Source organism: Bufo bufo, chromosome 10, assembly GCF_905171765.1.
Source record: "Bufo bufo chromosome 10, aBufBuf1.1, whole genome shotgun sequence".
Lineage (NCBI taxonomy): Eukaryota > Metazoa > Chordata > Amphibia > Anura > Bufonidae > Bufo > Bufo bufo.
Genome location: NC_053398.1, coordinates 99,334,674 through 99,362,002, shown reverse-complemented (window position 1 = coordinate 99,362,002; position 27,329 = coordinate 99,334,674). Strand labels below are relative to the sequence as shown.

The window sequence follows — 27,329 nt, the reverse complement described above, 5'->3', positions numbered from 1 at the left end:
ACAACTGTGTTGCTGATGCTCTCTCCCGTTCGCAGTGGGATCAGTTCCAGCAGCTGGCTCCAGAGGCAGAAGAGTTTGGGAGGGAGTGCCCGAGTTGTCTGTGGGATCTTCTGGAGGGACCGTAGCAGGGCTCATTCAGATATCATTGGCGCCCGGTACGTGGGCGACTTATTTAAAAGTGTGGCAGTATTGGGAGGACTGGTGTGTTAGATTGGGTGTTGGGAATGAAGAGTTGGCGGTTCCGTTGTTATTCTTTGTTGATCATTATCGAGAAGAGGGTTGGTCAGTGGGTAAAATGAATAGTTGTATAGCAGGGTTGGCCGTTGGGTTCAAGTTGACGGGCTTTACAAAGTCCTTTTTGGTCATGAGGGCGTTAAAAGGTTGGTGTAGTTTAAGGGTAGGTGAAGTTTGTAGGAGGCTGGTGTTGTTTGCGTTGCTTTTGGAGTTGGGTGAACAGTTAAAGGAGGTTTGTAGTTCAGCCTGGGAGGAGCGGTTATTTAGGTTAGCTTTTTCTTTTTTTGGGGCGTTACCCTTAGGCGAATTGGTCTGTCCGACGGTTATTCGGGTGGGAGGGTTGGTCAGGGAGGACATGGATTTGTTCCACGATAGGGTGGAATTCATCATTTGTTGCTCGATGACGGATGTGGAGAGTAGAGGGCGGCGAGTAGTGCTGTTCGGCATTCTGGGTTGTGCTATGTGCCGGGTTCCGGGTTGTGCTATGTGCCCTGTGCAATGTATGTGGGAATATGGGTCGAAAATGAGGATGGGGGTTTTACCATTGTTAGTGCATAATGATGGGTCGTTTTTATCTCGTTTCCAGTCTGCTGCAGTTTTTTCAAAATGTTTAAAGAGGTTGGGACTGAGTCAAGCGGGGTATTCAAGTCATTCGTTTCAGATTGGAGCGGCGACGGAGGCGGCCCGTTGGGGGTTAAGTGATGAGGTTATCAAGCGCATTGGGCGTTGGGAGTCGATTTGTTTCAGGTTGTATATCCGGTTAAATCGAATGTAAAAGGGAGGGGGCTTTATAGTGGTTGTGGGTTTGTCGGCAGGATTGTTCTTATCGTTGTTTTCTCGTTACAGGTGCAGTTCCAGCCCTAGTGTGGATTCTTGGATATTTTTATGTCTTTTGGGGGGCTGTCCGGGCAGCGGTTCGACTGGAAGGTCAGCAATTGGGTTTCCTACGATCGGCAGTGGTGGTAAGGTGGTTGGGGCGCAGGGGTATAGTTTGGGCTGGGGTGTTGCCAGAGGTGCATCGTTTTGTCAGGCAGGATAGGGCAGCTGTTAGTGCTGCATGTGGGCGGTAACGATTTGGCAGCACAGCCATTTCGGGAACTACTTTGGGATGTTAAGTTTGACCTGTTGCGGTTATGGGCTTTGTTTCCGAGGTTGGTGTCCGTTTGGTCCGATATAGTCCCGAGGAGGGTTTGGAGGGGTGCCAGATCAGTGGAGGGTGTGAATAGGGCCATGGCTCGATTTATGGCCAGGAACTGGGCAGTAGCGGTGAGGCATATGGGGCTTGAGAAAGATGTTTTTTTTTTTTTTTTAGGGATCGACCGATTATCGGTTTTACCGATATTATCGGCCGATATTCAGGATTTTGACAGTTATCGGTATCGGCATCTATTTTGCCGATATACCGATAACGTAATGGGAACACAGAACGCGCTGCTCTCAGCGCTCTCCGTGTTCCCACAGGGGAGAAGGAAGCAGTGTCTCCCTCCCCCTGTGCTGCTGCTGCCGCCAATGAGAGGGGGGAAGACAAGAGGAGGGGCGGGGCTGTGGCCGCTGCGCCACCAATGAAGATGAGTCTTTCATTAATTCATATACAGGAGGCGGGAGCTGGCTGCAGAATCACATAGCCGGCTCCCGACCTCTATGAACGGCAGCTGCGGTCCGCGGTAGTTAACCCCTTAGGTGCTGCGGATCGCAGCTACCGCTCATAGAGGTCGGGAGCCGGCTATGTGATCCTGCAGCCAGCTCCCGCCTCCTGTATGTGAATGAGAGAGGTATCTTCATTGGTGGCGCAGTGCGCCCCCCCCCCAAGCCCCCCAGTATTAATCATTGGTGGCGCAGTGCGCCCCCCCCCACCCCAGCGCCCCCCCCCGCCAGTATTAATCATTGGTGGCAGTGGCCAAAGGATCCCCTCTCCCCTGCTCCTCCGATCGGAGCCCCAGCAGTGTAAGCACAGAGCAGCAGGGACAGTGTGAGATCCTATTCACCCTGATAGATCTCTATCAGGGTGAATAGGACAAGGGTTCTAGTCCCTAAGGGGGCTAAAAGTTAGTAAAAAAAAAAATATTAAGTATAAATGAAAAAGATTTACAAAAAAATAAAATAATAATACACGTTAACAATAAACATATTAATTTTCAGCAGATTTGTGTAGGAAATTTTTTTTTTTCTCAAAAATAAAAATACCCTGAATATCGGTATAAATTATCGGCTATCGGCCTGAAAGTTGACAAATTATCGGTATCGGTATCGGCCCTAAAAAATCTATATCGGTCGATCCCTAGTTTTTTTTGAGGGCTGATGGAGTGCATTTGAATGCAGTTGGTCTGGATTTGTGGAGTTTGGTCTTACAAGAGGGGATTGAGACAGCTTTGAATTTATGGAGGGATGCACATACTGAAGGGGTCAAGTCTGTGCGTTTGTGGCGGAGGAGGTCCTTGAAGTTGGTTACATTCACAGGTGAGGATGATGGGAGGGCTCCTTGATCGGGGCTAGACTCCCAGTTGTGGCGAAATTAGAATGGGGCATGGGCCATTCAGTGGTGCTTTTGAGCTGGTGGGCAACGGCTGGAGGCAAAATGGCTCAGTTATTTGGGGCTTCAAGGACCTCCCCCTGGGTGAATTTGTCATTAAAGTGTTATGGTTTTTATATATGTTTGTTGTATGTTAATAAAACGGCTGCTGTGGCCGATTCATTCCAGCTTGGTGTCCGAGTTTTTATTAAAGGTTATGGGTAGTTCGGATCATGGGCTGGGAATGTATCGGTGGGGTTGAGGGCCAGATGAGAGGCAAGTAAGTATTGGGGGTCCGACGAAAGGTAACCAATACCTCCGTCATGAACAGATTGTACAAAGTCATTTAGGAAGTGCATATAGCACTGAAATCAAGGACATAGATTATGCCATGCAAGCTGTAATTACATTCAGAGTATTTGACTTGCGTACAATAGAGTGGAAATACTGGATATGGATTACACTTTGATGGACTCTATGGATCCCGTTATTTCACACTAATGATTGCTTTATGGCCTAGGCAAAGCTGAGAGAAGGCCACAGCGCTACTTCGAGCTCCGCTGCCTTCTCAAACAGCTGATCGTCAGGGGTCCCGGGTGTCGGACCCCACCGATCAGCAACTGATGACCTATCCCCTGGTAATCAGTATTAAAATCACAAAAAACCTTGTGCACACGATGTAAAAACGTTTGTTTTTTCAGTGGCTGATTTAAAAAGAAGGCTTCAGAAATGACAAGTTAGGCTACTTTCACACTAGCGTTCGGAGCGGATCCGTCTGATGTTTCATCAGACGGATCCGCTCCGATAATGCAGACGTTCGCATCCGTTCAGAACGGATGCGTCTGCATTAAAACTTAGAAAATTTTCTAAGTCTGAAAGTTGTCTGAGCAGATCCGTTCAGACCTTACATTGAAAGTCAATGGGGAACGGATCCGCTTGAAGATTGAGCCATATGGTGTGATCTTCAAGCGGATCCGTCCCCATTGACTTCCATTATAAGTCTGGACGGATCCGCTCGCCTCCGCACGGCCAGGCGGACACCCGAACGCTGCAAGCAGCGTTCAGGTGTCCGCTCACTGAGCGGAGCGGAGGCTGAGCGCTGGCAGGCGGATGCATTCTCAGTGGATCCGCCTCCACTGAGAATGCATTGGGGCCAGACGGATGCGTTCGGGGCCGCTCGTGAGCCCCTTCAAACGGAGCTCACGAACGGACGCCCGAACGCTAGTGTGAAAGTAGCCTTACTACTTTGAAGCAGAGTGGATTTCAATGGGGAAACGGAAAGACCTTAACCAAAAACACTTGGAAAAAGTTCTTGAAACCACAACCAAATTACAACCACCAAAAATGACCTTTTCTCAGCTACTGATTTCTCTGTTGTGAATTTTAGCTGTGTGAACATACCATGAAGGTAAGGGCTCATGCACACGACTACCCCGTGTTTTGCAGTCCGCAAAATGCGCATCCACAAAGCACGGATGCGGGACTCGTGCGTTCTGCAGTTTGCAGAACAAGATGGACGGCCCATGATAGAAATGCCTATTCTTGTCCATAAAATGGACAGGCTGAGACTAGAATTATCTTGGAAGTCGAACTGCACTCCTAATTACAATTTAGTGCAGAAACAAATCCAGCTTATTTACCTAGAATTTACTGCATATAGATTAATATAGACGTAATAATAAACAATGGAGCTGTTTATCACACCACAAATCTCACAACCTGCTTTCTTCTACCAATTTAGGTAATACATTTTGCAGCTATAAATCAGCTTATTGGACAGTGGTAATGAAGAATACCTTCCAAAATATGTAATTTGGCACTGGACTCATTGTGTTCTGTTACTTAGCAGAATCTTCTGCCTTTATTTGTTCCATGTACTGCTTTATCTGCTGAGGTCATCTTGTACCAATTCAGACAGACAAGGATGTTCAGTTAATCTCTCCTTTAGTAATCCTACAAAACCTGGGTTTGGGTACCTGCAGGTCTTAGAAAACAGACACTGATAAGTAGCCAAAATCGGGCAGATATTTTAAGACAATAGTTGGTTTTGTGCCAAAATATTATGCCTACGCCATATTCAGTTTGCACCAAATTTAGGATTTTGATTGCGTCTAAGAGCTCATCATATACGGTAGCTGTTAATGTCTTGTGGTCAGCAAATCGCGGATCCGCAAAACTCGGCTCACGGCTGTGTGCGTGCTGCCATTTGCTTTTTTACTTCAATGGAAATGTTATATCCTTGTCCTCAAAACAGATCAGAATAGGACATGTTCTATCTTTTTTGCGGGGCCGCGGAACGGACATACGGATGCGGGCAGCACATGGTATGCTGTCTGCATCTTTTGCAGCCCCATTGAAATGAATGGGTCCACATCCAATCCGAATCTAATGCGGGCCAAACATACAGTTGTGTGCATGAACCCTAAATCTGTTTTAGAAAGTGGTGAAAGGAAAATGTTACGCAACGCACCACCGAAATCCCTATTTCCAACACAATGCACTATAGGTCTTAATTAGGCTTGAGTGAATTGAACTTCGGATCATTTATCAATTCCTTATAAAACTTTGTTTGTATTGCTGTTTCCATACAGCATTAAAATATATGGGCTCTGTGTAGCAAAACTTTGTCTCGGCTGAAGTTGCGCGAGACTTCGGTATTCCTATCTGCGTATTTAAAAACATTTTAAAATAGGAATCTGAAGTCTGCTTCAGTACCAAGCTACCAGCCAGTACCAAAGCCCACTTCCGATTGCTATTTTAAAATGTTTTCAAATACGCAGATAAGAATACCGAAGTCATTCACCAAAGTCTCGCACAACTTTGTTCGAGATGAAGTTTGGCTACACAGAGCCAATACATTTTAATGCTGTACAGAAACAGCATTACTAACAAAGTTTTTTTGAGTACTGACTTCAGATCCATGTTTTAAAATGGTTTTAAAGTGTAAAAATCTATGGCCGAGACTTTGGTGATAACTCACTTCGCCTCACTGGAGCCTGTACATTTTAATGCTGTATGGAGACGGGTCTCCGTACAGCATTAAAACTAAGTTTGGAACTAATCGACTTTGGATCTAGGATCCGAAGCTCGATTCGCTCAACACTAACTCATGATAAAACAAGGCACAAAATAGGGCTAGACAGAAAGTTGGCGGAAAAGTTGCCTAAAAAAGCCTTGTGTCTAACATGTCATAAATGAAACAAAATGATGGTTCATACACTTTGTATAGTTGGGACAGCAAGCGTGTGCGATAAGTTTTTGGTGACTAACATTTTAAACACATTTGGGCTGTATTAGGAACACCCTAATGAAGAGTTGAGTGTTACCTTTTAATGTGAGGTCTAGGGCTGCAGTAAACGATTATTTCAGTAATCGAGTATTCTACCGATTATTTTTACGATTAATCGAGTAATCTAATAAGAAAAAATTAATTATTAGACTGTTTTCCTTTTATAAAAACACATCAGACCCACTGCCATCAGTCCCCAACACCCTTCAATCCCCCCTGTGCGATCAGCCCAAGTGCATCAGTTCCCCCCAGTGCCTTCAGCTCCACTATCCCCTGTGCCATCAGCTCTCCCCCCTTAGTGCCTTCAGCTCTCCCCTCCCAGTGCTATCAGCTCTCCCCCACCCCAGTGCCATCAGCTCCACTCCCCCACTGCCTTCAGCTCTCCCCACTCAGTGCCATCAAGGTGACATTATACCTCATGGGGCCACAAGGTGACAATATACTGTATGAGGTGGCTGGGGACAAGGTGACATTATACTATATGGGGAGGATTATACTGCATGGGGTGGCTGAGGACAAGGGGACATTATACTGCAAGGGGCAACAATCCCCCCCACCTTCCAATACAATATCTATTCAGTGTCTGCATGGCATACATAGCTGAGGGCTTGCTGGGCTTTGTAGTGCGTTTAGGCCACAGGTTGCTTCTTTAACATTAGCTTATTGTATGATGCAAACACAAAGCATCACCTACCTCAGGCAGTAACAGTGACAACCCCATGACAGCAGCTCGGACCCACACAGCACACAGGGTGATGCACTGCAGGTAGTCACCAGCCCCAGTAATGACAGTAAGCCACACTAACCAGAAACCACTACACTTCCCAGCTGTGCTAAGCCCCGCCCCAATCCGTTTATAGCCAATCAGCAATTGTCTTAGCACTAACCAATCAGAGGGCCTGTTATGGCTGTTCTCACATGAGGTGTATATGAGAGAAGCACTGGGATTGGTTGGGAGCAGGCGATATGCCTGCGGGTCCTTATCCAGCAGTAACTTTTACTTGAACTTTAAATCAGTGCATCTTTATTACCTTACAATGAAGCTCCGGTAACAGGCAGAGCGGGCGGCGGCGTAACGTCACTTAACTGACGCGCCTGCTTCATTCATAAAGTGGGCGGAGCAGGCGCGTCACGTGAGTGAGTGACATTACGCCGCCGCCCGCTCTGCTTGTTACCGGACCTTCATTGTATTTGTAAGGTAATAAAGATCATTGCGCTGATTTAAAGTTCAAGTAAAAGTTACTGCCAGTTAAGGAATACTCTTTAGATATGAATACTGATGTCCCCTCAATAACAGTGCCATCCACAGATCCCCCCCCATAACAGCGCCATCCACAGATCCCCCCATAATAGTGTCATCCACAGAGCCTCCATAACAGTTTGTCATCCACAGATCCCCCATAACAGTGTGTCATCCACAGATCCCCCATAACAGTGTGTCATCCACAGATCCCCCATAACAGTGTCATCCACAGATCCCCCATAACAGTGTCATCCACAGATCCCCCATAAGTGTCATCCACAGATCCCCCATAACAGTGTCATCCACAGATCCCCCATAACAGTGTCATCCACAGATCCTCCATAATAGTGTCATCCACAGATCCCCCATAACAGTTTGTCATCCACAGATCCCCTCCATAACAGTGTCATCCACAGATCCCCTCCATAACAGTGTGTCATCCACAGATCCCCCATAACAGTGTCATCCACAGATCCCCCATAACAGTGTGTCATCCACAGATCCCCCATAACAGTGTCATCCACAGATCCCCCATAACAGTGTCATCCACAGATCCCCCATAACAGTGTCATCCACAGATCCTCCATAATAGTGTCATCCACAGATCCCCTCCATAACAGTGCCATCCACATATCCCATCCATAACAGTGTCATCCACATATCCCATCCATAACAGTGTCATCCACAGATCCCCCATAACAGTGTCACCAATAGATCCCCCATAACAGTGTCACCCACAGATCCCCCATAACAGTGTCACCCACAGATCCCCCATAACAGTGTCACCCACAGATCCTCCATAACAGTGTCATCCTCAGATCCCCCATAACAGTGTCATCCACAGATCCCCCATAATAGTGTCATCCACAGATCCCCCATAACTTGTCTTTTTTACATTGTAATGCAAATTTTTTATAATTATGTAACTCCTAAATTAGTTTTAATATGGCCTTTGAAGATAATTTTTTAAGTAAAATCATATAAACCCCTTTTTTTTGTCATTTTGGTGTTTTTTCCCCGATTTAATCAATGAAATTATCGACAACTAATCGATTATTCAAATAATCCTTAGCTGCAGCCCTAGTTAAAGATAATAAAAACGGATCTGTTCTGAGCGGATGCATGCGGTTGTATTATCTGAACGGATCCGTCTGTGCAGATCCATGACGGGGCCGCACTATTACTACAGCATTAACATGTTTTCACCAGTGGGTTGGACACAGCAGTGTTACATCCTTTCTTTTTCTGGAAGTAGAATTTTTCGTTATACTTGCTATATAATATTTGCTTGTTTAAATGTTTTAGTTAGCATATTGTTAAATTAAATGTGATTTTCTTGTTGGCCAGATCCTGGATACATCTTGTTAATACCATAGAGTCTGAGGCTGTTCTTCCTGAAGCTGTTAATAATTACTGGACAACTAAAATAACACTATTCTGTGGAGAGGGAGATTAAATGGTGCTAGTTATTATAATTCTATAAAGGGTCTGATAACTGATTTTATTTTTTTCTGTCCCAATTATTTTCTTGCACATGCAATAAAAGAGTCTGATTTTTTTTGATTTTTTTTTATGTACTGTACTGACAATTCTGTCTGGTAGTACCACCTATACTTAACTTGTTAATAAACATTTTTTTGATCATTTTATGAGAGGTTTTTAGATAAGCAAGTGCATTGTTAAAAAGAAAAAAGAAAGCACAAAACCAGTGCCATTGACCCAGTGAAACAACTAAAACAAACAATTGTAATAGAAAGCAAATGCATAGTGTATCAGAAGCTTAAACATGTCAAATGGGCAAAATAAAACAAGATCTAGTTATCTAAGGGTACTTTCACACTAGCAGCAAGGAACCCCGGCAGGCTGTTCCGACGGGTGAACAGCCTGTCGGATACGTGCTGCCGCTAGTGCACGTGTGCCCCCGGACTATCGCTCCGGCCCCATTGACTATAATAAGAGCGATTTGGAGTTCCGGCGGCAGCACGTCAAACATGCCGCATGGGGGCCGGAATAAAACTACGACAGTTCCTTGCCGCTAGTGTGAAAGTACCCTAAGATAACGTGCCACTAGTGTGAAACTAGCCTAAGAAAGTATAGAGTATCAGTGGAAAAGTAAAGTAAAAGAAGAGAAAAAGACGAAACCTGAGAAAAAGGGAGAGAACAGAAGAAGAAAAATAAGAGGGGGGAATAAGCACCCATACAGTATCTCACAAAAGTGATTACACCCCATTTTTGAAAATATTTTATTATATCTTTTCATGGGACAACACTGAAGATCTGACACTTTGATACAATGTTCAGTAGTCAGTGTACAGCTTGTATAACAGTGTACATTTGGTGTGCCCTCAAAATAACTCAACACACAGCCATTAATGTCTAAACCGCTGGCAACAAAAGTGAGTACACCCCTCGTCTTGGAGGTGTGTTTGGGGTCCTTATCATGTTGGAATACTGCCCTTCAGCCCAGTTCCGAAGGGAGGGGATCATGCTCTGCTTCAGTATGTCACATTACATGTTGCCATTCATGGTTCCCTCAATGAACTGTAGCTCCCCACAGCCGGCCGCACTCATGCAGCCCCAAACCATCACACTCCCACCTCACCACCATGCTTGACTGTAGGGAATGTGGAGAGAGAGAGAGAGTTTGAGGGTTAATCGGCTCTTGTAGAATGTAAATCCAGAAGAGCCAGAAAAACTTGAGGCGCCAGGGGATGGAGAGGGTTGAGGGGAGAGAGGGACAAGTGAAGGTTGGGCGGGTGGAGAGGCTGCTCAAGGGTTAACCCTGCAGACTGGTCTGCAAGTGAATACAGTATAGGAGAGGAGGCAGGTGGATTGGGTGAGTGGTTACACCCAATATCCTGCAAAGGTGACCCTAGGTGAGCGCCAGTTCACTGCGTGGAGTGTGGGATGTAACAATGGTCTGTGTTATTGGGAAAAGCGTTTCAACGGTTCCGTACTTCATATAACACCATAAAAGCAATAATAATGTAGTAAAAATATAAAACATAAATAAAATAAGTGGCATAGGAAATATAGTTAAAATCACCACTGATGGTGGGAAATATATATAAATATATATATTATAAAATGAGCTATTACTCACTTCACGGTGGGGAGTTTACTTGGATAAGCATAATACACCGGTAAACCTGTATCCCCCCAGCCTGGATCGCCTCTAGATGGTAAAAGATGAAGGCAGACACAGTCAGGAAGCTTCTTTTCAACTTTCTTTATTCTAGTAATTAAAATCCGGCTCAACAAGTTTCGGGACCAAATGTCCCTTCATCAGGAGCAGCTGTAGGGAAGACACACTTGTCTTTGTACTCCTCACCTGGTTGCTGCCACACACACTTGACACCATCAGAACCAAAGAAGTTTATCTTGGTCTCATCAAACCACAGGACATGGTTCTAGTAATCCATGTCCTTAGTCTGCTTCTCTTCAGCAAACTGTTTTTCTCTGTCCCACTACTATGTAGAAGAGAAAAAAAAAAAACACCCAGACTGTGAGCTCTGCGCTGCGATTGGACCTCGATACTCTAGAGAGAGTTCAGAGAAGAGCTACTAAACTAGTACATGGATTGCAGGATAAAACTTACCAGGAAAGATTAAAGGACCTTAACATGTATAGCTTGGAAGAAAGAAGAGACAGAGGGGATATGATAGAAACTTTTAAATACATAAAGGGAATCAACTCGGTAAAGGAAGAGAGCATATTTAAAAGAAGAAAAACTACCACAAGAGGACACAGTTTTAAATTAGAGGGGCAAAGGTTTAAAAGTAATATAAGGAAGTATTACTTTACTGAGAGAGTAGTGGATGCATGGAATAGCCTTCCTGCAGAAGTGGTAGCTGCAAATACAGTGAAGGGGTTTAAGCATGCATGGGATAGGCATAAGGCCATCCTTCATATAAGATAGGGCCGGGGGCTATCCATAGTATTCAGTATATTGGGCAGACTAGATGGGCCAAATGGTTCTTATCTGCCGACACATTCTATGTTTCTATGCTACAGCCTAGGAGAAGGAAGGCCCAGGGAGAAACAGGACAGACTCCTCCCTGCTGTTCCGATAGTAACAATTACTATACAGTGTGGGAGAAGGTAACTGGACCACAGCGGGCCATGGATAATAGTAAGTGCAGTGAGATCCCTGGGCGCCGCGCTACATATACAGATAGTTATCTTACAATGTTTGGACCCATGAAAGGTCTTCTTTAACCACCTCCGGACCGCCTAACGCAGATTCGCGTTCCGGAGGTGGCAGCGCTGCGCACAGTCACGCATATACGCGTCACCTCGCGAGACGCGAGATTTCGCTCCAAGCCGGCCCGCGCATGCGCATCGCGGGCCGGCAAAAGTTAAAGAACAAGTTCGTCACCAGCCTGCCAGCAACGATCATTGGCTGGCAGGCTGGCGATTTTTAAAAAATCCAATCACAAGCCATATAACAGATCATATTAGTAAATATGATCTGTTATATGGCTTCTCTGCTCCTGTGCTGGTCCTTTTCGTCGGTTGGATCCAGCACAGGAGCAGACTGAACTGTGAGTAGCACCAACACTACACCTTAGCCCCAGATCACCCCCCTGCACCCCAATTAACCCTTTGATCACCCCTTTGATCGCCCCTGTCAATCACCAGTGAAAGGAAAAAAAGTGATCAGTGTAAACTGTCACTTTTTTTTTTTCACTAGTATTGGCTGTTAGGTTTTAGGATAGTTTAGGCCCCTTGGTTAGGTAGTTAGCGTCAGTTAGCGCCCACCCCACCGCACCGCAGTCACTTTTATTCGCTGAATAGCGTATCGCTAATCAGCATTTGTACTTTTATAGTATCTGTAAGTGATCAAAACTGATCACGGTCAGATCTATAATAGTATTAGTGTCACTTTAGTTCGCCCTCCACCCAAAACGCAGTGTTTGCCCGATCAGGCCTGATCGGTCGCCCACACGTGCGTTCACCCACGCCCGCCCCACCGCAGTGACAAAAAAAATATATTTTTTGATCACTGCACATTCATTTTACACGCACTGCGGCGATAAAAAAATCAGTTTTGATATTTTTTATCAACCACAGCGGCCTCCGGTACTTCGCTAGCCTCCCCTTTGTAAGACAGGCTTGCTTTTTTTCTTGGGTAGTCTCAGGGAATACCCCTAAATTTAGTAGTCCAAAATGTCAAACAGGGGGTATTCTTCTGAAGAGGCCTACAGGATTCTGACCCAGTCGGATGAGGAGTGGGAACCCTCATCTGATGAATCTAGCGGGTCAGAATATGAACCTGTGGAAAGCAGTGGCTCTCTGACCCAAAGTTCGGACGAGGAGGTGGAGGTCCCTGGCAGCACCAGGCGTACCCGGCCCCATGTCGCTAGACCACAGGTTATGCAGGATCCGCTTCAAGAGCAGCAGAGTGGGGCTGTCGCTGCCGGATCACGTGGTGAGGCATACACCAGCAGCGCAGCCCTCCCTGGACCTAGTACCAGCACTGCCGTACAACATGGTGACGTGGCGAGCACCAGAAGGGCAGTTGAAGCTGGTACGGTGGCACGTGCACTAGTTACCCCGTCGCAGCCACCGCAAAGACAGGCCCGTAGAGCCCCTAGAATCCCTGAGGTGCTGGCAAACCCTGATTGGCAGTCACCAACTTCAGCCGCACCTGTAGTTCCCCCTTTCACCGCCCAGTCTGGAGTTCGGGTTGAGACGGCTCAAATCGGTTCGGCCCTGGGATTTTTTGAGCTGTTCTTGACTGCGGAGCTCTTGGACTTAGTCGTGGCAGAGACCAACCAGTATGCCACACAATTTATATCCGCCAACCCGGGAAGCTTTTATGCCCAGCCTTTCCGGTGGAAACCAGTCCAAGTTTCCGAAATTAAATTTTTTTTGGGCCTTCTCCTCAACATGGGCCTGACAAAAAAGCATGAATTGCGGTCATATTGGTCAACGCACCCGATTCATCACATGCCCATGTTCTCTGCTGCTATGTCCAGGGCACGATTTGAGGCCATCCTCCGTTTCCTGCATTTTAGCGACAACACCACCTCCCGTCCCAGAGGCCACCCAGCTTTTGACCGGCTCCACAAAATTCGGCCCCTCATAGACCATTTCAACCAGAAATTTGCAGATTTGTATACCCCCGAGCAAAACATCTGCGTAGACGAGTCCCTAATACATTTTACCGGGCGCCTTGGCTTCAAACAGTACATCCCAAGCAAGCGTGCCCGGTATGGGGTCAAATTGTATAAGCTCTGTGAAAGGGCCACAGGCTATACCCACAAATTTCGTGTCTATGAGGGAAAAGATCAGACCCTGGAGCCGGTCGGTTGCCCTGACTACCTGGGGAGCAGTGGGAAGACAGTCTGGGACTTGGTGTCACCCTTATTCGGCAAGGGGTACCATCTTTATGTGGACAATTTTTACACAAGTGTGGCCCTCTTTAGGCATTTGTTTCTAGAACGGATTTGCGCCTGTGGCACCGCGCGAACTAGTCGCGTGGGCTTCCCACAACGGCTTGTAACCACCCGTCTTGCAAGGGGGGAGAGGGCTGCCTTGTGTAACGAAGAACTGCTCGCGGTGAAATGGAGAGACAAGCGTGACGTTTACATGCTCTCCTCCATTCACGCAGACACGACAATCCAAATTGAGCGAGCAACCCGTGTCATTGAAAAGCCCCTCTGTGTCCACGACTATAATGCGCTCATGGGAGGGGTGGACTTCAATGACCAGATGTTGTCTCCGTATTTAGTTTCCCGCAGAACCAGACGCTGGTATAAGAAGGTGTCTGTATATTTAATTCAATTGGCGCTGTACAATAGTTTTGTTCTCTACAGTAAGGCTGGGAGAACACGATCTTTCCTCAAATTCCAGGAAGAGATCATCGAGAACCTCCTTTACCCAGGAGGTTCCGTGGCCCCATCCCCCAGTGTAGTTAGCCGTCTACACGAGCGACATTTCCCCAGTGTCGTTCCTGGTACCTCAACCCAACCGTCACCCCGAAAAAGATGTCGTGTCTGTAGCAGGAGTGGAATAAGGCGTGACACCCGCTATTTCTGTCCTGACTGTGCTGACCACCCTGCCCTATGCTATGGAGAGTGTTTCCGGAAGTACCACACACAGGTACACCTAGCATAGGGATTGCATCTCACAGGACAGGCACACAGGGCTATTAGGGCCCTTTTACTCACAGCTGCTGCAAACCTCTCCTTTCACCTGGGATAAAGTGCATAACGTACTTCGCCACATCTTTGGGCGATTTGCGCTTTGCACATTGTCCCATGGGGAAGGAGAGGTTTGTTCTATAAAGGTAAAAAAAACTAAACAAAAAAAAAATTACCGGTAAGTAAAAAAGTTAAAAAAGTTTAAAAAAGTTAATATGTTCTGTTCTAAAGTTAATAAAGTTATTGCTTTGCGGCCTGGTTTTTTCTTTTTTGTTTTGTTTTTTTTACCTTCCAGGTGGACCAACCGATCGACCAGCTGCAGCACTGATGTGCATTCGGACAGAAGCATTGCGCTGCTGTCAGATTACACGCAAGTCGGTGTATGCGGCGCTGCAAGACGAGATTTCTCCTCAGCAGTAAAAGATATGTTTGCCGAGGCATATGAGCTGAGGAGGTGGCGGTGTTCATATACTTTGGCAAACACTTTGTATATATAAAAAAAAAAATCCCGGCAATGATTTATTCATCCACATCGATTGATGTGAATGGAGAAATCTGGTTTGCCAGGGCATACGAGCTGAAGTGGGTATGGATGTTGGGCGGAGCTCCTATGTCCTGGCAGACGCCTTTCCCCTCCTTTTTCTTTTTTTGGCAGAGATTTTTTCATCCACATTGATCGATGCGAATGAAGAAATCTGTGCCGTTCATTTTTTTCTTTCAGCCCAGAGGCTGAACGGAAAAAAAAAATCTCATTACCCGTATGCTCAATATAAGGAGAATAGCAGAAACTCCTAATGCTGGGCATACATGTAATGATTGCGGAGACCCTCAAATGCCAGGGCAGTACAAACACCCCACAAATAACACCATTTTGGAAAGAAGACACCCCAAGGTATTCGCTGAGAGGCATATTGAGTCCATGAAAGATTGAAATTTTTGTCCCAAGTTAGCGGAAAGGGAGACTTTGTGAGAACAAAATCCAAAAAATCAATTTCCGCTAACTTGTGCCAAAATTTTTTTTTTTCAATGAACTCGCCATGCCCCTCATTGAATACCTTGGGGTGTCTTCTTTCCAAAATGGGGTCACATGTGGGGTATTTATACTGCCCTGGCATTTTAGGGGCCCCAAAGCGTGAGAAGAAGTCTGGTATCCAAATGTCTAAAAATGCCCTCCTAAAAGGAATTTGGGCCCCTTTGCCCACCTAGGCTGCAAAAAAGTGTCACACATGTGGTATCTCCGTATTCAGCAGAAGTTGGGGAATATGTTTTGGGGTGTCATTTTACATATACCCATGCTGGGTGAGATAAATATCTTGGTCAAATGCCAACTTTGTATAAAAAAAATGGGAAAAGTTGTCTTTTGCCAAGATATTTCTCTCACCCAGCATGGGTATATGTAAAATGACACCCCAAAACACATTCCTTACCTTCTCCTGAGTACGGAGATACCAGATGTGTGACACTTTTTTGCAGCCTAGCTGGGCAAAGGGGCCCATATTCCAAAGAGCACCTTTCAGATTTCACAGGTCATTTACCTACTTACCAGACATTAGGGCCCCTGGAAAATGCCAGGGCAGTATAACTACCCCACAAGTGACCCCATTTTGGAAAGAAGACACCCCAAGGTATTCCGTGAGGGGCATGGCAAGTTCCTAGAATTTTTTATTTTTTGTCACAAGTTAGTGGAAAATGATGATTTTTTTTTTTATTTTTTTTTTCATACAAAGTCTCATATTCCACTAACTTGTGACAAAAAAAAAATTTTTTCATGAACTCACTATGCCCATCAGCGAATACCTTGGGGTCTCTTCTTTCCAAAATGGGGTCACTTGTGGGGTAGTTATACTGCCCTGGCATTCTAGGGGCCCAAATGTGTGGTAAGGAGTTTGAAATCAAATTCAGCAACAAATGACCTGTGAAATCCGAAAGGTGCTCTTTGGAATATGGGCCCCTTTGCCCACCTAGGCTGCAAAAAAGTGTCACACATCTGTTATCTCCGTACTCAGGAGAAGGTGGGGAATGTGTTTTGGGGTGTCATTTTATATATACCCATGCTGGGTGAGAGAAATATCTTGGCAAAAGACAACTTTTACCATTTTTTTATACAAAGTTGTCATTTGACCAAGATATTTATCTCACCCAGCATGGGTATATGTAAAAAGACACCTCAAAACACATTCCTCAACTTCTCCTGAGTACGGCAATACCACATGTGTGACACTTTTTTGCAGCCTAGGTGGGCAAAGGGGCCCATATTCCAAAGAGCACCTTTCGGATTTCACTCGTCATTTTTTACAGAATTTGATTTCAAACTCCTTACCACACATTTGGGCCCCTAGAATGCCAGGGCAGTATAACTACCCAACAAGTGACCCCATTTTGGAAAGAAGAGACCCCAAGGTATTCGCTGATGGGCATAGTGAGTTCATGGAAGTTTTTATTTTTTGTCACAAGTTAGTGGAATATGAGACTTTGTATGAAAAAAAAAAAAAAAAAAAAAATCATCATTTTCCACTAACTTGTGACAAAAAATAAAAAATTCTAGGAACTCGCCATGCCCCTCACGGAATAGCTTGGGGTGTCTTCTTTCCAAAATGGGGTCACTTGTGGGGTAGTTATACTGCCCTGGCATTCTAGGGGCCCAAATGTGTGGTAAGGAGTTTGAAATCAAATTCTGTAAAAAATGACGAGTGAAATCCGAAAGGTGCTCTTTGGAATATGGGCCCCTTTGCCCACCTAGGCTGCAAAAAAGTGTCACACATCTGGTATCTCCGTACTCAGGAGAAGGTGGGGAATGTGTTTTGGGGTGTCATTTTACATATACCCATGCTGGGTGAGAGAAATATCTTGGCAAAAGACAACTTTTCCCATTTTTTTATACAAAGTTGTCATTTGACCAAGATATTTATCTCACCCAGCATGGGTATATGTAAAAAGACACCCCAAAACACATTCCTCAACTTCTCCTGAGTACGGGGATACCAGATGTGTGACACTTTTTTGCAGCCTAGGTGGGCAAAGGGGCCCATATTCCAAAGAGCACCTTTCGGATTTCACTCGTCATTTTTTACAGAATTTGATTTCAAACTCCTTACCACACATTTGGGCCCCTAGAATGCCAGGGCAGTATAACTACCCCACAAGTGACCCCATTTTGGAAAGAAGAGACCCCAAGGTATTCGCTGATGGGCATAGTGAGTTCATGGAAGTTTTTATTTTTTGTCACAAGTTAGTGGAATATGAGACTTTGTATGAAAAAAAAAAAAAAAAAAAAAAATCATCATTTTCCACTAACTTGTGACAAAAAATAAAAAATTCTAGGAACTCGCCATGCCCCTCACGGAATAGCTTGGGGTGTCTTCTTTCCAAAATGGGGTCACTTGTGGGGTAGTTATACTGCCCTGGCATTCTAGGGGCCCAAATGTGTGGTAAGGAGTTAGAAATCAAATTCTGTAAAAAATGATGAGTGAAATCCGAAAGGTGCTCTTTGGAATATGGGCCCCTTTGCCCACCTAGGCTGCAAAAAAGTGTCACACATCTGGTATCTCCGTACTCAGGAGAAGGTGGGGAATGTGTTTTGGGGTGTCATTTTATATATACCCATGCTGGGTGAGAGAAATCTCTTGGCAAAAGACAACTTTTCCCATTTTTTTATACAAAGTTGTCATTTGACCAAGATATTTATCTCACCCAGCATGGGTATATGTAAAAAGACACCCCAAAACACATTCCTCAACTTCTCCTGAGTACGGGGATACCAGATGTGTGACACTTTTTTGCAGCCTAGGTGGGCAAAGGGGCCCATATTCCAAAGAGCACCTTTCGGATTTCACAGGTCATTTTTTACTGAATTTGATTTCAAACTCTTTACCACACATTTGGGCCCCTAGAATGCCAGGGCAGTATAACTACCCCACAAGTGACCCCATTTTGGAAAGAAGAGACCCCAAGGTATTCGCTGATGGGCATAGTGAGTTCATAGAACTTTTTATTTTTTGTCACAAGTTAGTGGAATATGAGACTTTGTAAGAAAAAAAAAAAAAAAAAAAAAAAACATCATTTTCCGCTAACTTGTGACAAAAAATAAAAAGTTCTATGAACTCACTATGCCCATCAGCGAATACCTTAGGGTGTGTACTTTCCGAAATGGGGTCATTTGTGGGGTGTTTGTACTGTCTGGGCATTGTAGAACCTCAGGAAACATGACAGGTGCTCAGAAAGTCAGAGCTGCTTCAAAAAGCGGAAATTCACATTTTTGTACCATAGTTTGTAAACGCTATAACTTTTACCCAAACCATTTTTTTTTTACCCAAACATTTTTTTTTTATCAAAGACATGTAGAACTATAAATTTAGAGCAAAATTTCTATATGGATGTCGTTTTTTTTGCAAAATTTTATAACTGAAAGTGAAAAATGTCATTTTTTTGCAAAAAAATCGTTAAATTTCGATTAATAACAAAAAAAGTAAAAATGTCAGCAGCAATGAAATACCACCAAATGAAAGCTCTATTAGTGAGAAGAAAAGAAGGTAAAATTCATTTGGGTGGTAAGTTGCATGACCGAGCAATAAATGGTGAAAGTAGTGTAGGTCAGAAGTGTAAAAAGTGGCCTGGTCTTTCAGGGTGTTTAAGCACTGGGGGCTGAGGTGGTTAATAAGTTTTTCCGGGCCCCTTCACATACACTGGTGCGGTGCCACTGTCGATATTGGTGGCCCGCCCTGTCCCTTCCACCCGACCCCCGCCCCCCGTGCATCTTACTGCCAGCCAGAATGAAGCCGGCGCCAATCTAATTAATTAGGCCCGCCCACCAAGTTCTGGGCCAGGAAACTATAGGTCCGGAACAGAGGAGCGCCGCGCAGGAGTCAAGACAGGGACACAGAGACGGGGTTGCGGACAAATGCGGCGGTGCCAGTGACAGTCTGACAAACTGTGCCCCTCCCAAGACCAGGCTCTGGATCCACCACTGCTTCCAGTGACTAGTAAGAGGGAGTGTCATATATGAGCTTTCTAACTGAAAAACAACCTCCAGAGGTCAGACTAATAAAAATACACTTAGTCTAATGCAACAGCTGTGCGACTTTTAATAAGAACTCAGCAAATGAAAGACAGCTGCATGAAATATGCCTGTCTCATTTTATGGCCAAAAACAGGCTAGCTTGATAAGTGTTCCCGATGTGTTTCAAATGCTGGGCAGTAGACAGCAGGTTTTGCAGTGTCAGTAGCAGATCTATCTGAATAATTGCAATCTTAACAAAAGGAAATGCATGCAGCAAAGAGGAAAAGAATCAAAGTCTTGAGGGGAGAAAAATCATGAGAACGGTAGTCCACCACATTAGTTATCCCTCCCATAGCAAGCCCTGGTAGTATGAAATCAACTGTGCTGCACATAGCTGGAGAGGATAATGAAATAATTCTTCTGATTTAAGGTGGCATCATTTGGTAACCATTTAGACATATTTAGGTACTTTTATGTATTCTTCATAATCCTTTTCAGCTTCACCTGTGGAATTTTGTTATTTTACTATATAGTAAATTTCAGCTCATATCAAATGGCTACAAGTAAAATTTGCATGCACTGTCCTTTTGTTCTGGCTCAAGTTATAGAATAGTTCAGAAATGTTTATAGAAATTCCTGTTTCCCAGAAAGTGACGGTAAGCCAAACTGGTCAAGACAGGAGAACATTTATTTTAGGAACATAAGATGCATCTTATTGTACAAAATATTTGTATGTCAGCTACTACAGATTTAACTGTTACATGCACATGATTTCTGTATAGTCTAAATGGAAGCATTGTATTTGGACATATTCTAGATAAGGTACCACTTAGAAGGTGCCAGTGTCTATCCTTTCCTTGAGCTATACATGTATATATAACATGTTTTGGCGCTGGCTTCTACTTCTGAGCTGTGATCCAAGTTCTTGAGTTGTTTCATTTGTTTAATTATGTGTCAACTGATCATTGCAAATTGAGTGTAATCTGACTTTGATCCATAACCAGGCCAGTTTTTACGCAAGAAGAATGTTTATAGACCCGACATCATCTCCTCACAGCTATGTGACAGTTTGTCATTTCCTATGTCTCTCCAAATCTAAGCAGTTTAAGGCCCCGTTCACATGGGATTTTTTTTGCCGGTAGGATTTGGCACTGATGCCACTCCAAAAAGCTGCCGATATCTGTGCTGGATCGGCTTCCCATTGGCTTGAGCTGCATTTCATGCTACCACAATTTATAGACGCAACCATACCAAGAAAGCACGTTTGCTCTTGGTGCGGTCTACGCACAGGGTTTAGCTTGTTTCGCTGGGGCTAAACCACGAGCATGTCCGCGAAGTTCAGGTTGAAGAACCACGGCGGAAACCGCATCGGTTTCTGCTGTATGAACTGAATGTTTGACCAAGGAATTAAAAATGTTTAAATATCAATTATGTATTATTTTATTACATGGTACACGCAACTTACCTTATTTCATGTCTCTACAGTACAAGATGTCAGAGGGGTTTACGTGGGGATTTTACATATTTTAGACACTAGTATCACAGTTTTGTTTTTCTTTCTTAAAGTATGTTGGAAGAGAATGAGTTAATTGCCAGTCTTCAGCAGTGCTTTGTGATCTGAATAGGCTGGTTACCATGGAGGGAGGGAAAGCAGCTTAGGAAAAGGGGCAGCCAGGTCTTTTGTTGAAAACCATTCTACACCCCTTCTGTGTACAGTCTTCCCCCACCACACATAGTCATTCTGTTCACACTTCAACATCCATGCACTCATCTTTTCTCCTTGATGTCGTCCATTGCTACTTAAAACTGCGTGGTGACCCTCTTCTTGTCTTTCTTAGGAGTGTTCTGGTTAATCTGAAGTGACTTAGAAAGTATTTTTCCATGTGGAGAAATGTAGGTGTCCTATTGTCGATGTGAGACTGCCTGACTCTCCCACAGTCACAGATCACAGCTGTACCCAATGGAGCAGAGCTAATAAGCACCCAAAAGCGGTAGAAAATTAATGCCAGCCCTGCCGGCTTCACATCACCGCTGTTTTTTAGGCTACTTTCACACTGGCCTTTTGGCTTTCCGTTTGCGAGATCCGTTCAGGGCTCTCACAAGCGGTCCAAAACGGATCAGTTTTGCCCTAATGCATTCTGAATGGAAAAAGATCCGCTCAGAAGGCATCAGTTTGCCTCCGTTCCGTCTCCATTCCACTTTGGAGGTGGACACCAAAACGCTGCTTGCAGCGTTTTGGTGTCCGTCAGACGAATCTTAGCCAAACGGATCCGTCCTGCCACACAATGTAAGTCAATGGGGACGGATCCGTTTTCACTGACACAATATGGCACAATAGAAAACAGATCCGTCTCCCATTGACTTTCAATGGTGTTCGAGACGGATCCGTCTTGGCTATGTTAAAGATAATACAAACAGATCCGTTCTGAACGGATGCAGACGGTTGTATTATGTGAACGGATTCGTCTGTGCAGATCCATGACGGATCCGCACCAAACGCGAGTGTGAAAGTAGCCTCACCGTTGTTCTGCTCTGTTAGAGGAACAGAACAACGGAAATAACAGAAGCGCTGTACAGGGCACATAACTGAACAGACTACACTCAATTCCGTTCAGAATCCAGTTTTTTTTCATTGGGCGAAAAAGGTCTCCGGTATTTTTAGCGGAATCTGCAACGGAGGCCCAGAACAGAGCCTCCAACGCATATGTGAACTCTCCCTTGTTGAGTTAAGGGCCGTATACACTGGCTGAGGACTGGACCAATTACTGGGAACAAACTCTTGTACGTAAGGATCAGGAACGTCCTTCATTCTCAAACATTTCCCGTTTTTTCGGCCTGGGTAAAAAGGCACACATCGGCATTGGGGGCTGAAATCAACGGAAACCCTGACAGACCCTGACATTGTCCTTGTGATCCATCAGACGCCCCTGTGATCTGTCCTGTGACCTTTCTAGCGCTGTGTAGTAGCTTCTGTTCTGAAAGGAAGACAACATACATGTGAGCATAGCCTTGGAATCCTACCAATTGACTTTGAATCCATGTTCTGTAATCTAGGGTTAACACTTTCTACCTTCCAATATATCATTTTTTCCTCTGAGATACAGTAGGGGCTTATGCACACGACCGTGTTTTTTTGTCGGGTCGGAGGTGGACCTATTCACTTGAGTGGGGCCGCAAAATATGAGGACAACTCCCTGTGTGCTGTCCGCATCCGTATGTCCATTTTACGGACAAAGATCGGACTGTTCTATAGATGTGCACAACGCACACAGCCAGTATCTGTGTTTTGCGGATACTGTTGTCTCATCGGGGCAGCTCCTGTTTCTATGAACCTTATTTATGGATCTTAGGGGGGAATCGAAGACTGGCGTAAGAAGCCCTTCTGTATAGTGCTGTGGAATATCTTGACACAACCTAAGTAAAGGAAACAAAATCGGTTTGTTGCATTATTACTACATGAATAGATGATGACTGATAGGGCACGGTAGATACCCCAAGCACTTGAATAGTTTTATAGTGTATGTGAATTGCGTCATAAGAGCAGAGAAACCAGGTGTGATGTGTCTGACTCATGTCACGCCTTGTAATGTCCCTGCTTCTGAGACTCCACCTTTCCCCTGTGCGCTCTGCATCCTCTCAGGTCTCCGTTCCCTTTCAGGAGCCACCTGCAGACTCACCTGTTCAGCGAGCTGTCCTGACTGCTGGACTCTGCCATGTCCTCTGTGTACACAGACTATCTCGCCTTTATGTACTAACGCCTAGAAATTACCCCATTAACTGCTAGAGGTTACCCTTTTCCTTTTCTCTACTACATTTCAATCCGTTTTCATTTTCTACGTGCATTCTGCTGGTTTGGAAGGTGTGGTACCTACAGCGATGAAGCATTTGACACTAAAAGCGCCTTTCTCCGTCTCTCTACACAGAATACAGCAGGGACCGAAGCAGGAGTCGGTGTGTGGAGAGTCCGTGCAGTAGCCCGGCAGGATATCATCCAGGCACAGCCATGCCTGCTCCCAGCCCTCGATAAGCTGCACATGGTTTTGGGAGGAGGGAGCTGGTTTTCTTACCTTGCCCCAGCTGCAGACTTCTCACGACGGATGCAGGCTCACAATGTGAATCAGACAGACGCGCCGCAGCAGCCTAGGGAGACGAGCAGCTTTTGTGCGGTGAAATCTGGGGATTAAAGGGAAAGAGAGGAAGACGGACTCGATTAAAATGCCATCCAAAGGGAAATATCTAATCAAGGACAGCGAGAACTGGATGATTACGCATTCACTTTACGAAACGTACCAGTGCATAAGCCAGCACTATCCACTGCTGCTCATTTTACTGTTTGTGGTGGGGGCGGCTTGTGTGACTCTGATCGTCATCTTCTTCACGACCAACGATGTGAGTAAACTTTATTTCCCTTTCTATTCATGCCTTTTTGAAGCAAATGTAAAACACATAAAAATGTATTCTAAAGCCAAGTACAAAGTAGATTTAAGGTCAGTTTATAAAAATAAAAAAAAGCTGCTAATATTCACTTGTAGGCATGTAATGAGGTAGTCTGCATTCTGGTGTAAGAAATAAGGAAGACATCGGTATGTTACTTATTTGGTGCAGAATTTTTTATTTTTTTTTGCTAGCAGATCCAGTGTCCGAGATAAGAGTGGTTTTACCCTTGAGCAAAAGAAAGCAATGTGGCTCGAGAGATAGGCCTTTGGGTTAATAGAAAACTCTTCAGCTGGCGTTGTCACTCCTGGACAGATAATGTTACTCAAAAGCCCATTGACGTGAGCCGATACACAAGGCAACAATCTGGAAGGAACTGTTTGTTCCCGATCATTGACCACCAGTTCAGCTACATTCACAGACAGCAATCATCCGATCTGTATGGAGATAAATGATTGCTAGCTACAGATTCATTGTGTATCATCAGCATATCCCTGCGGACAAACAATGGCCCGGATTTACTAATCCTATAGATGGTGTGAGCGGAGACCGGCTGTCTAGACCTGCACCATAATTATCACAGGACACTTTCACACTAGCATTTTTGTTTTCCGGTATTAAGTTCCGTCACAGCGGCTCAATACCGGAAAAAAACTGATCAGTTTTACCCTAATGCATTCTGAATAGAGAGCATTTCGTTCAGGATGCATCAGTTCAGTCCCTCTTACGTTTTTTGGACGGAGAAAATACCGCAGCATGCTGCAGTTTTCTCTCCGGGCAAAAATACTGAACACTTGCTGAAATGCCGGCATTAATTTACATTGAAGTGTATTAGTGCCGGATCCGACATTAAGTGTTCCGGCAAAACGGATCCGGCTTTCCGGTCTGCGCATGCGCAGACCTTTAAAAAAGAAAAAACAAAAAAGAATAATACCAGATCTGTTTTTCCAGGTGACACCGGAGAGACGGATCGGGTATTTCAATGCATTTGTCAGACGGATCCGGATCCGTCTGACAAATGCCATCAGTTTGCATTCGGATTGCCGGATCCGGCAGGCAGTTCCGGAATCCTCTGCCGCAAGTGTGAAAGTACCCTTAAGCTCATATGACACCTGCAGATTTTGCAGGCGATTGTCGGGAGTGAAGCGTTTCTTCCTGGCAATCGCCTGCTCGTTAGCAGAGGAGACCGCTTCTATTACATGCAGCGATCTCCTCCACAGTATGGAGAGGAGCGATCACTAATGCCACGGTTTTCCGGCAGCAGATTGTGATTACACAGCACGATCTACCGCCTGCAAATGATTATATTTACCCCTGATAAAATATTCAAATTACCCGATGAGAGTTTCCTCGTACATCAGGTAATCGGCGGCAGTGTCACACTGCCAGATCATTGCTGACGAGAGCTCCTATGAATGCTTGTTAGCGATGATCTTTACCATTATCAGCAGGTGTAATAGAAACTTAAAGGGGTCGTCTCATCACAGACAATGGGGTAATATCGCTAGGATATGCCCCCATTGTCTGATAGGTGCGGGTCCCAGCGGTGGAACCCGCACCTATATCTGGAACAGAGCCCCGCAAAAAGCTGGCTCAGGCCCATAGAAGTAAGGCCCCTTTCACACGAGCGTGACGGATTAGGTCCGGATGCGTTCAGGATGCGTTCAGTGAAACTCGCACTATTTTGCAAGCAAGTTCAGTCAGTTTTGTCTGCGGTTGCGTTTAGTTGTTCAGTTTTTTCCGCGCGGGTGCAATGCGTTTTGATGCGTTTTTCACGCACGTGATAAAAAACTGAATGTTCACAAACAACATCTCTTAGCAACCATCAGTGAAAAACGCATCGCACCCGCACTTGCTTGCAGATGAAATGCGTTTTTCACGCAGCCCCATTCACTTCTATTGGGCCAGGGCTGCGTGAAAAACGCAGAATATAGAACATGATGCAATTTTCACGCAACGCACAAGTGATGCGTGAAAATCACTGCTCATGTGAACAGCCCCATAGAAATGAATGGGTCGGGATTCAGTGCGGGTGCTATGCGTTCACCTCACGCATTGCACCCGCGCGGAAAACTCGCTCGTGTGAAAGGGACCTAAATGGGTTTGGTGGCCGGTCATGCGTGGTGCGCTCCCATTCACTTCTATGGTCCTCCAGCCACCACTTTGCAGGGCTCCGTTCCCGATATAGGTGCGGGTCCCAGCGGTGGGATGAGACAACCCCTTTAACTACTGGTTGGCTTACTTACGTTGAGATAGAACTGTGGCAAAATGTTGGTGCATTTTAAACCTGCCCCTCCCACCCATTATCAAGCATGTCAGAAAAAAGTGTACAAGCCCTAGGTGCCACAATTTGCGCTACTTTTTTAAAAGTGTTAATCAGCAGCACATTTTCGGGAACAAGCGTTCATATACATTCGTCCCCAATAATTGTCCCAATATTCAAAGTCACAAGTAACAGTCCGCTGTGGATTTTTCGCAGCTGCAAATCCGCAATGTACAATATCTCCACGGCAGATATCCGCAACATAAAATGACATTCTGCAGATTTAAAGGGGTTGTCCACTTTTTATTACTAGCTGCACAAGCACCGGCACCAGCACAGCATGCAGCATGTAATAAACATTATTAAACTATCGACGCTGATATCTGATGTTTACATGCAGGTCCCCTGACGCTGAATGTACGATCCAGGAATTATTATTATTGGGATACGTCTACACAGCGATTGTGGGCGCAACAGCTGTCGTGTGACCATAGATTATTGCAGTGTAGCAGGGGCTGCCGTAGGAATGAATGGGGTCGCAGACACACGAATCACAAAAGAACAGCAGGGTTGGAGTTTCTCCAATTTGCATGTCAGGATCACAGCAATAAGGCGAGTCACACCGGTCCCCATTCATTCCTATGACAGCCCCACTACACTGCGATACTTGCATGCAACACGGGCGCACACAAAATTGCAGTGTAGACGTACCTACCCTTAAAGAGACTCTCTCACCAGGATCAACCCTATACTACCAGGCTAATAGGGTTGATGAAGCTGATTAAAATGATATCCAACCCCTCTAATGCCTGGGCCCCTCATACAGGCTGTACTTACCCCGCTCCCCGGCGATGGAGGGGGAAATCAGCCATTAGCAGGGCATGACGGGGTGAGCCGCCCTAGCATCGCGGGTGACGTAGGGAGGCTATTTCTCATCTCGGCCTGCTATTGGCTGTGCCCGCTCCCCCACCTCCCCTCCCAACGCTGGATGTTTTGATCCATGCGGCGACTGTGCGGACATTAGGAGCGACACGGGCGTCGAGGAGCGGGGTAAGTACCACCTCGGCATTAGAGGTGGCATTATATGGGTTGGATAACCCCTTTAATTTTTACTTTACTTAAATTTGTAATTTTATTCCTATGCAAATGAGCTATTTGAGTCCCAGGAGGTGGGCTTATGCTGTATGAGCACCGCTCCAGCGATGCCCCTTGT

At 45.2% G+C, this 27,329-nt stretch overlaps 1 protein-coding gene across 1 annotated transcript in view; it reads left to right on the top strand.

Moving 5' to 3' along the window:
• Nucleotides 1-27,329, top strand: part of ADCY7 (adenylate cyclase 7) — a 201,827-nt gene that overhangs the window by 29,152 nt on the left and 145,346 nt on the right. Inside the window, exon 2 of the mRNA XM_040410723.1 lies at nucleotides 23,343-23,808. Within this exon, the coding sequence (XP_040266657.1) occupies nucleotides 23,635-23,808 (174 nt within the window). The 5' untranslated portion in view covers nucleotides 23,343-23,634. The remainder of the gene's footprint in view (nucleotides 1-23,342; nucleotides 23,809-27,329) is intronic.